This window comes from Eriocheir sinensis, chromosome 32, assembly GCF_024679095.1.
Source record: "Eriocheir sinensis breed Jianghai 21 chromosome 32, ASM2467909v1, whole genome shotgun sequence".
Classification (NCBI taxonomy): Eukaryota; Metazoa; Arthropoda; class Malacostraca; order Decapoda; family Varunidae; genus Eriocheir; species Eriocheir sinensis.
This window is the reverse complement of record NC_066540.1, coordinates 13,604,563-13,614,650: the sequence shown is the minus strand read 5'-3', so window position 1 is coordinate 13,614,650 and position 10,088 is coordinate 13,604,563. Positions and strand designations below refer to the sequence as shown.

General features: G+C 50.7%; 1 protein-coding gene across 1 annotated transcript; it reads left to right on the top strand.

The window, feature by feature from the left end:
* The first annotated feature begins 1,316 nt into the window (after nucleotides 1-1,316).
* On the top strand, nucleotides 1,317-9,842 carry LOC127006180 (DNA-directed RNA polymerase II subunit RPB1-like). Its single transcript, XM_050875732.1, has 10 exons — nucleotides 1,317-1,534; nucleotides 1,866-2,093; nucleotides 2,629-2,868; nucleotides 3,399-3,761; nucleotides 4,246-4,461; nucleotides 5,168-5,479; nucleotides 6,247-6,510; nucleotides 6,873-7,035; nucleotides 7,214-7,377; nucleotides 7,722-9,842. Exons 2-10 carry the CDS (start codon nucleotides 1,893-1,895, stop codon nucleotides 9,615-9,617), a joined length of 3,819 nt encoding a protein of 1,272 aa, XP_050731689.1. The 5' UTR covers nucleotides 1,317-1,534; nucleotides 1,866-1,892; the 3' UTR covers nucleotides 9,618-9,842.
* Nucleotides 9,843-10,088: the final 246 nt, after the last annotated feature.

Genomic DNA, 10,088 nt, shown 5'->3' with positions numbered 1-10,088 from the left:
TTTTTTTTTTACAACAAAGGAGACAGCTTAAGGGCACACACACACACACACACACACACACACACACACACACACACACACACACACACACACACACACACACACACAAAAAAAAAAAAAAAAAAAAAAAAAAAGAAAAAAAAAAAGCCCGCTACTCGCTGCTCCAAAAAAGAATCCAAAGAGGTGGCCGAAAGTGAGGTCAATTTCGGTTACCTTGGCAAACAACCTTCCCTATTTGAACCATGAATCTACCAACATGATTTAACCTTTCCCAGCATCCAACAGTAAGATTTAACCATTCCCAATAAGATTTAACCTTACCCAGCATCCACCAGCAATATTTAACCCAGTAGCTGCGGGGATCATGTTTCTTAAAGGCCCTTCCGTCTAAGTGAGAAAAATGAGAAAAAATCATCACTCACGCAAACCATTTCATAATATGTATCAAAGCATTTGTGATCAGTTTATGCATCATCTATTTTTGGGGGTTTATATCATGGCACAAATTTGGCCAGTCGCTGCTACATGGTAAAGCCACAAATTTGGCCCGTCGCTGCTACCAGGTTAACCATACCCAGCATCCACCAATGAGATTTAACCTTTCTAGCACCTACCAGAAAGAAATAACTAATACCAGCATCCACCAATGAGATTTAACCTTTCCCAGCATCCACTAACTAACTACAGGGAGCATACACCAGAGGACGGTGGCTTCACTCACCCACCACCCCCACCCACGATGGTCCCTACAAGTAAGCTCTCACAGTTACCTTTCCCAGCATCCACCAATAAGATTTAACCTGCCGCAGCATCCACCTATGAGATTTAACCTTTTCCAGCATACACCAGTAATAATTAACCTTTCCCAGCATCCACCAATGAGATTCAACCTTTCCCAGCATCCACCAATGTGATTCAACCTTTCCCAGCATCCACCAATAAGATTCAACCTTTCCCAGCATCCACCTATGAGATTTAACCTTTTCCAGCATAAACCAGTAATATTTAAACCTTTCCCAGCATCCACCAATGAGATTCAACCTTTCCCAGCATCCACTAATGAGACAACCTTTCCCATCATCCATCAGTATGGTTTAACCTTTCCAAGCATCCACCAATGAGATTCAACCTTTCCCAGCATCCACTAATGAGACTCAATCTTTCCCACCATCCATCAGTATGATTTAACCTTTCCAAGCATCCACCTATGAGATTCAACCTTTCCCAGCATCCACTAATGAGACTCAACCATTCCCACCATCCATCAGTATGATTTGACCTTTCCCATCATCCACCAGTAAGATTTTAGTTTTCTCAGCATCCACCAGTGAGATATAACCTTTCCCACCATAATATTTTGTGAACTCGCTTATTCAACTTGTGAGCTCTCAATTAACCTGTCCCCCCTTATACAGGCAAGCAGCTGTTTACCTTGATCATACCTGGCAACCTGAACCTCGTTAAGACCCACGCCGCCCACCCCGACGATGAGGATGACGGGCCCTACAAGTGGATATCCCCGGGCGACACTAAGGTACGGCGAATAAGCAAAACTAACGGTGAATAAATGAAACGAACGGTGAATAAACGGAACGAACAACGAATAAACGAAACGCTGAATAAACAAAAGAATGAAAAGGGAGATGAGAAAGATTGAGAGATAGGAGAAAGAGAATGATAAGAAGACAGCATATACAAGAAGAGATTAATTATGAGATAGTGATAATAATAGGAAGAGAGCAAGAAGGAATTGAGAAAATGACAAAATCTCCTCTCCTCTTCCCTTCCCTTCCCTTCTCTCCTCTCCTCTCCTCTCCTCTCCTCTCCTCTCCTCTCTTCTCTTCTCTCCTCTCCTCTCCTCACAGGTCTTGGTCGAACACGGGGAACTGGTGATGGGGATTCTATGCAAGAAGACGCTGGGTGCCTCCTCGGGGTCCATGATGCATTTGGCCTGGATGGAGCTGGGACACGAGATAGCCGGGAGGTTCTACGGCAACATCCAGACTGTGGTGAACAACTGGCTGCTCCTCGAGGGCCACAGCATAGGCATCGGCGACACTATTTCCGACCCCAACACCTATAGGGTCATCCAGGTGAGTTGTGGGGTTGGGAAAGGGGGGTGGAGGGGATGGTTTAGGGGTGGGATGGTGAGGGGGAAAGATGGGAGGAAGAGGAGGAGGAGAGGGAGAGAAGGGGGAAGTGTGTGTTAGTGTTAGTGTGTTAGTTAGTTAGTTAGTGTGTGTGTGTGTGCGTGTGTGTGTGTGGTCCCGTCTCCGTATCTACATTTATCCAACTTCTCCTTAAAGCTTTGCACACTTCTCGCCGATACTACATCCTCACTTAGTCTGTTCCAAACCTCTATATTTCTTTGCGGGAAGCTATATTTCTTTATGTCGCTCAAGCATCTTCCCTTCCTCAATTTTTTACTATGTCCTCTTGTGTTCCTGGTGGTAATTTCTTCTTCTAGTAGTGACTCCTCGTTGTCTACTTCCAGTGTGTGTGTGTGTGTGTGTGTGTGTAAATATTTCCCACTCTCATCCTATTATTTCCTTCCTTCCCTCAATTTAACTCCTTTCCTTCCTCCTCCCCCATTTCCCTCCCTCCCTTCTCTCTCTGCCGCCTCCCCAGGACACCATCAGAAAGGCCAAGGAGGATGTGATTGACGTCATCCACAAGGCCCACAATGACGAGCTCGAGCCGACCCCAGGCAACACCCTCCGTCAGACCTTCGAGAACCAGGTCAACCGTATCCTCAACGATGCCCGCGACAAGACGGGAGGCTCCGCTAAGAAGTCCCTGACGGAGTATAACAACCTGAAGGCGATGGTGGTGGCGGGTTCCAAGGGCTCGAACATCAACATCTCGCAGGTTTGTTTTGTGGGGCGGAGAAGGGAAGGTTTGGAAAGGGAAGGGATGGGAAGGAGGGTTAGGGAGGTAAGGGCAAGGAAAAGGAGGGAAAGGGAAGGGTAGAGAAGGGAAAGGAAAGGGGGGGAAGGGAGAGAAAAGGAAGGGTAGGGAAGGGAAAGGAGAGGGGGGGAAGGGAGAGAAAAGGAAGGGTAGGGAAGGGAAAGGGAAGGAAAGGAAGGGGGAATGGATAGGTAGTGAGTGCGTATGTGTGTACGTGCTTTAGTATAGATAGACAAAATGAGAGAGAGAGAGAGAGAGAATAAAGATTTGTACATATATAATTGGAAATGGGGATAAAAGCTAATAATATAGTAATTCCTCCTACTCTCCCCAACACACACACACACACACACACACACACTTCCACCCTGTTAAACCTTCAAAATATCTCATCTAACTATCTATCTATCTATCTGAACACATCTCCTAAATATCCCTAAATCTTAAAGTAATCCCTGTATAGTAATCCCTCTTTCTCATCCCCACGCCAGGTCATAGCATGCGTGGGCCAGCAAAACGTCGAGGGCAAGAGGATTCCCTTCGGCTTTCGCAAACGCACTCTGCCGCACTTCATCAAGGACGACTATGGGCCAGAATCGCGCGGGTTTGTCGAGAACTCCTACCTGGCCGGCCTGACCCCCTCCGAGTTCTATTTCCACGCCATGGGAGGGAGGGAGGGGCTCATCGACACGGCGGTGAAGACGGCGGAGACAGGGTACATCCAGCGCCGTCTGATCAAGGCCATGGAGAGCGTGATGGTCAACTACGACGCGACGGTTCGGAACAGCGTCGGACAGGTGATCCAGCTGCGCTACGGAGAGGACGGACTGGCGGGGGAGTTCGTGGAGTTTCAGGTGAGGTTGGGTGAGTCTGCCAGGGCTTGGGGGGGCTGAGGGGGGTGAGAGGGGGGATTTCCGACACAAACCACGGCATTAGTTTTATTTTATTCGGGTCACCATCAGAATTTTATGAAGTTCAGGATGATATTTTTTGGTAATTTGGTGGGTTAAAAATCACCTCTAGTCACCTATCATCATTCTATCTTTATTCTGCTTAAAAACACGACTCGCTCAAAACCGTACATACATAACATCACCCCTTGTATAGTAAACACCCCAATTTATGTGGTTTATGAGGAAAACATCTGCTTACAAACACGACTCGCTCAAAACCATAAATACATAACATCACTTTATGTGGTTTATGTGGAAAATATCTGCTTAAAAACACGACTCGCTCAAAACCGTACATACATAACATCACATCTTGTATAGTAAACACCCCAATTTATGTGGTTCCTATCCCCCCCCCACCCCCCCCAACCCACCCACCACCCAGTCCCTGCCAGTGATCAAGCTCTCCCATCGACGCTTCGAGGACAACTACAGATTCGACCTGACCAACGAGCGCTACCTGCGGAAGGTCTACACCGAGGGGGTCGTCCGGGAGATCATCGGCTCCCCTGTGGCCATCAGCACCCTGGAGGAGGAGTGGCGGCAGCTGCAGGAGGATCGCGTGGCCCTCCGGCAGATCTTTCCGAAGGGTGACACTAAGGTTAGGAAGGGTGAGAGGTGCCAGGAGGGAAAGAAAGGGTGAGGGAAAGACTCGAGAGGGGTGTGGCAGAGGGAGGGAGGGGGAAGAAGGAAAGGAAAGGGTGAGGAGGTAGAGAGACTGAAGGAGGGAGATAAAAGGGAGGGATGGGAGAGAAAGGGAAAGGGAAGGAAAGGGTGAGGGAGAGAGAGACTAGAGAGGGGTGTGGTAGAGGGAGGAAGGGAGAGAAGAAGGAAAGAAAAGGTGAGAAAGTAGAAACTGAAGGAGAAAGAAGGAAGGGATGGGAGAGAAAGGGAGAGAGAAAGAAAGGTTAAGGAAGTGGAGAGAGGGAAGGAGAGAGAAAGAAGGAAGGGATGGGAGAGAAAGGGAGAGAGAAAGAAAGGTTAAGGAAGTGGAGAGAGGGAAGGAGGGAGAAGGAAGGGAGGGATGGGAGAGAAAGGGACCCCTCCAGCCCTTCTCCCTCCCCTTCCACCTCTCTATATCCCATCACATACTCCCACAACCTCTCCATGCCAATATAATCCCTCTCTCAACCCCTACAGCCCCTCTCTCACCCCCACGTAACCCCTTCTATCCTCCACACTCCCTAACTTATCTCCTATTCCCTCACAGCCCCCAACCTCTCAAACACTCCCTCGTACCTTTCCCAGCCCTTCACGCATCCCTCTCACAACCCCTTCTGATAACCTCGTCCGACCCCCATCAACAGGTCGTGCTTCCATGCAACCTCGAGCGCATGATCTGGAACGTGCAGAAAATCTTCCACATCAACAAACGCTCGCCCTCGGACCTGTCCCCGGTGAAGATCGTGCAGTCGGTTAACGAGATGCTGGCGAGGTGCGTGATTGTGTCAGGCGAGGACCCCATCAGCAGGCAGGCCAACGCTAATGCCACCCTGCTCTTCCAATGCCTGGTACGCTCCACCCTCTGCACCAAGAAAGTGGCCGAGGATCACAGGCTGTCCGCAGAGGCCTTCAACTGGCTCATCGGGGAGATCGAGACCAGGTTTTCCCACGCGTTAGTGAGTATTAGGGTTCTGGGGTTTTCTTGGGGGTCTTTTCTGCTGGGGTGAGGCTCGGGAAGGAGTAGAATGGGCTAGTTATGAGGAGGTGAGAGAGGGAAGGGAAGGGAAGGAAAGGAAAGGAAAGGAAAGGAAAGGCAAGGAGAGGAGAGGGAAGGGAAGGGAAGGGAAGGGAAGGAGGATGGATAGAAGAAAGGACAGGAGAGAAGCAAAAATAAAAGAGATGAGGAGTAGAAGAAAGAAACAAAAGAGGAAGAGTAGAAGGGAGAAAAGATAGAAGAAAAACTAGAGAAAGAGAAGGAAGGTAAAAAGAGATGAGGAGGAGGAGGAAGAAGAAGAGAAAGGATTAACAGGAGGTAGCTAAGAGAGGGAAGGAAGGAGAGAGAGATGAGGAGGAGAAGGAGGAGGAGAAAGAAATGAAAGGATTAACAGGAGGTAGCTAAAAGAGGGAAGGAAGGAGAGAGAGATGAGGAGGAGAAAGAGGAGGAGGAGAAGGAGGAGGAAACAATGGAGTAACAGGAGGAGGCTAAGAAAGGGAAGGAAGGAGAGTTGAAGAGGAGGAGGAGGAGGAGGAGGAGGAGGAGGAGGAAGAAAACAATGGAGTAACAGGAGGTAGATAAGAGAAGGAGGAAAATCAAGAAGAAAAAAAGACGAAGAGGAAGAGGAGGAAGAATAGAAGAGGAACCTAATCACAGTATCAACCACACTCATTCTTTCTCTTCCCCTTTTCACCCCTTGCATCATCCCCCTTATCTTCCCCGCCCCAGGCCAGCCCCGGGGAGATGGTGGGGGCCCTGGCAGCTCAGAGCCTCGGGGAACCAGCGACGCAGATGACGCTCAACACCTTCCACTTTGCCGGGGTGTCGTCGAAGAACGTCACCCTCGGCGTGCCAAGACTCAAGGAAATCATCAACATCTCCAAGCGGCCCAAGGCTCCCTCCCTGACTGTGTTCCTGACGGGCGCAGCGGCGAGGGATGCGGAGAAGGCGAAGAATGTGCTGTGTCGCCTGGAACATACCACTCTGAGGAAGGTATGTGTGTGTGTGTGTGTGTGTGTGTGGGTGGGTATGGAGGAGGGGGATTCTTAGGCTGGTATTATAAGGCACTTTCGCTTCTCATGTCAACTATTTCTAAAGGTCAAAGAGGGGATTGATCGGGTTCTAATGAGTGTTTTGTTAGGTTCATGCTACTGAAGAAGGGTCAGACTACCACCAGGGTCATAAAACTCCTCCTGGAAATGCCCTAAACTCATACGAAAGCCTTGTCAAATATGTGAACTTGGGCGACGAAATGTTTTAAAATACGACCCTATTAGTGTATTCTCAACCCATTCTCCCTTCACCGTGTATCCCCCCACCACTGACGCCTTGCCCTGCTCTCCGTCAATCCTCAGGTCACCTCCAACACGGCAATCTACTACGACCCAGACCCCCAGAACACCGTGGTATCCGAGGACCAGGAGTTCGTCAACGTGTACTACGAGATGCCGGACTTTGACGTGAGCCGCATTTCGCCCTGGTTGCTGAGGATTGAACTGGACAGGAAGAAAATGACAGGTAGGAGACACTCAGCATTCCTCACTTCTCCCTAGTTTCTAACCCTCCAGCGTATTATGTTAAAAATTCACCCTCTGTTGGGCTCCTTTGATCATGCCTCCGTTCATGTAGCTTGGTTTGGTGATGTCTTCTTGTAGGAAATCCGCAGTCTCCACCAATTAACCTTCCCCCCCAACAGACCGGAAGCTGACCATGGAACAGATATCACAGAAAATCAACAGCGGGTTCGGTGACGACCTCAACTGCATCTTCAACGACGATAACGCAGAGAAGCTGGTCTTGAGGATCAGGATAATTGTAGGCGACGACAAGCTGGGTGGCAGTGATGACCATGAAGAGCAGGTGGGTGATGGTGGTGGTGGTGGTGTGGGTGTAAGGGGGAAGGGGTGTGGAGGGGTGGGAAGGAGGGGTCTGAGGTGGTGGGAGGTGACAGGAAGGAAAGAACTGGATGGGTTTTGAGCATATGTGTGTGTGTGTGTGTGTGTGTGTGTGAGAGAGAGAGAGAGAGAGAGAGAGAGAGAGAGAGAGAGAGAGAGAGAGAGAGAGAGAACTAGTTTCTCTCTACATGGACAATAGACAAGAATCTAATCAATTAATATGTCCTCATCTTCCTCCACCTTCTCCTCTTCCCCAACCAAACTCTACCTTCCCTAACCCTTCACCCAACCTCAATCCACCCAAAACAGGTTGACAAGATGGAAGACGACACGTTCTTACGCTGCATCGAGGCTAACATGCTGAACGACCTGAGCCTGCAAGGGGTGGACAGCATTTCCAAGGTGTACATGCACTTGCCGCAGACCGACGAGAAGAAGAGAATCCTCATCAACGAGACGGGGGAGTTCAAGGCCGTGGCGGAGTGGCTGCTCGAGACCGACGGCACCGCGCTCATGACGGTGCTCAGCGAACGCCACGTCGACCCCATACGCACCACGTCCAATGACATCCTGGAGGTGTTCACCGTGCTGGGTATCGAGGCCGTCCGCAAGTGCATTGAGAAGGAGATGAATGCCGTCTTGATGTTCTATGGCCTGTACGTGAACTACCGACACCTGGCGCTGCTGTGTGACGTCATGACCAGCAAGGGGCATCTCATGGCCATCACGCGTCACGGGATTAACCGTCAGGACACCGGAGCGCTCATGAAGTGCTCGTTTGAGGAGTCCGTTGATGTCCTAATGGAGGCGGCAGCTGCGGCGGAAGTTGACCCAGTCCGGGGGGTGTCCGAGGCGATCATGCTTGGGAAGTTACCCCGCCTAGGGACAGGGGCGTTCCAGCTGCTTTTGGACGACGAGAAATGCAAGCTGGGGATGGAAGTGCCGCTCCCCGGAATGCTGATGTCCATGCCCGCCCTCCCCAGCGCCTCCCCAGCCACCTCCCCGACCACCCACACCCCCGCCCACACCCCCTGGACCTCTGCCTCTACCCCAGTTATGTCCCCATACGGCGGGTGGACTCCTGGGGGTGGGGGGATGACTCCAGGGGGGCCGGCCTTCTCCCCGACACCAACCCTAGACACCCCAGGGTATTCCCCAGCTTGGAGCCCCCAGCCAGGTTCCCCAGGTTCCCCAGCCCCGAGTCCCTATTACCCCTCTCCTTCCCCAGCTCTCTCCCCATCCTACTGCCCCTCCTCCCCAGCCTACCAGCCCACCTCTCCCAGCCTCACCCCAGCTAGTCCAGGATATTCCCCGACCTCCCCGACGTATTCCCCGACCTCCCCACAGTACTCCCCAACTTCCCCAAGCTATTCCCCGACATCTCCTTCATATTCCCCAACCTCACCTTCATATTCCCCGACCTCCCCATCGTATTCCCCAACGTCCCCATCCTATTCCCCGACGAGTCCTTCTTACTCCCCGACAAGCCCCTCCTATTCCCCAACCTCCCCAAGTTACTCCCCTACCTCTCCATCTTATTCCCCAACCTCACCTAGTTATTCCCCGACTTCCCCAAGTTATTCCCCAACATCCCCAAGCTATTCCCCAACTTCCCCTAGCTATTCCCCGACATCCCCGAGCTATTCTCCAACCTCCCCGAGCTATGCCCCGAATTACTCCCCGTCCTCCCCTGGATATTCCCCGACTTCCCCATCGTACTCCCCAACCAGCCCCTCCTACTCCCCCTCCTCCCCACAGTACTCCCCGGCATCCCCAACCTACTCCCCAACTTCCCCAAAATACTCCCCATCCCCTAAATACTCCCCAACCTCCCCGACATACTCCCCCACCTCCCCAAGCTATTCCCCAACCTCCCCAAAGTATTCCCCAACCTCCCCGACATACTCCCCCACCTCCCCAAGCTATTCCCCAACCTCCCCAAAATATTCTCCAACTTCCCCAACTTACTCCCCAACCAGTCCTTCTTACTCACCTACATCCCCGTCCTACTCCCCGACTTCCCCGACATACTCCCCAACTTCCCCAAAATATTCCCCGACCAGCCCATCGTATTCCCCAAGCACACCCGGTTACTCCCCCTCCTCCCCAACCTACTCCCCTAGTCTGAGAGGTGGGGAGGGGGAGGCAGAAGAGGGGGAAGAGGAGGCAGGGAGGAGGAAGATGAAGAGGAGGGGTAAGCGATAAAGGAGGAAGAGGAAAAAAGTAGGAGGAGGAGGAAAAGAGAGGGAAGAACGAAAAGAAAAATAAGATGAAGAAAAACAGGAGGAGGAGAAAGAGGATGGAGAAGAAAAAGTAAAATACGTAAAATAGAAGAACACTAAGAAGAGAAAAAACGGAAGGAGACAAAGATGATGATGATGATGATGATGATGAGGAGGAGGAGGAGGAGGAGTGTTTTACAGTGGAACTAAAAAGATTAAAAAAAAAAAAAAAAACCTGAACAGCTGACACAGAAAAAAATGTGTATATGTGTTTTTGTTTAGAAGAATGAGAGAAAAATCACACTGAAGTGGTCAGCATGTGGGCATGTCATTCTAGAGGACCCAGGTCCAAGTCCTGCCTGTTAATTGTTACAAGCTGACAATTTTTAATCATTGCTGAGTGGCCCAAGACTATCTACGTGATGTCTTGATGACCACCAATCAACCAAAACTC

Coding starts and splice junctions, on each gene's coding strand:
- LOC127006180 (XM_050875732.1), top strand. CDS start 1,893: ATGGGGATTCTATGCAAGAAGACGCTGGGTGCCTCCTCGGGGTCCATG. Junction 5,480..6,246: donor CCAGGTTTTCCCACGCGTTA/GTGAGTATTAGG, acceptor TCCCCGCCCCAG/GCCAGCCCCGGGGAGATGGT. Junction 7,036..7,213: donor GGACAGGAAGAAAATGACAG/GTAGGAGACACT, acceptor CCCCCCCAACAG/ACCGGAAGCTGACCATGGAA.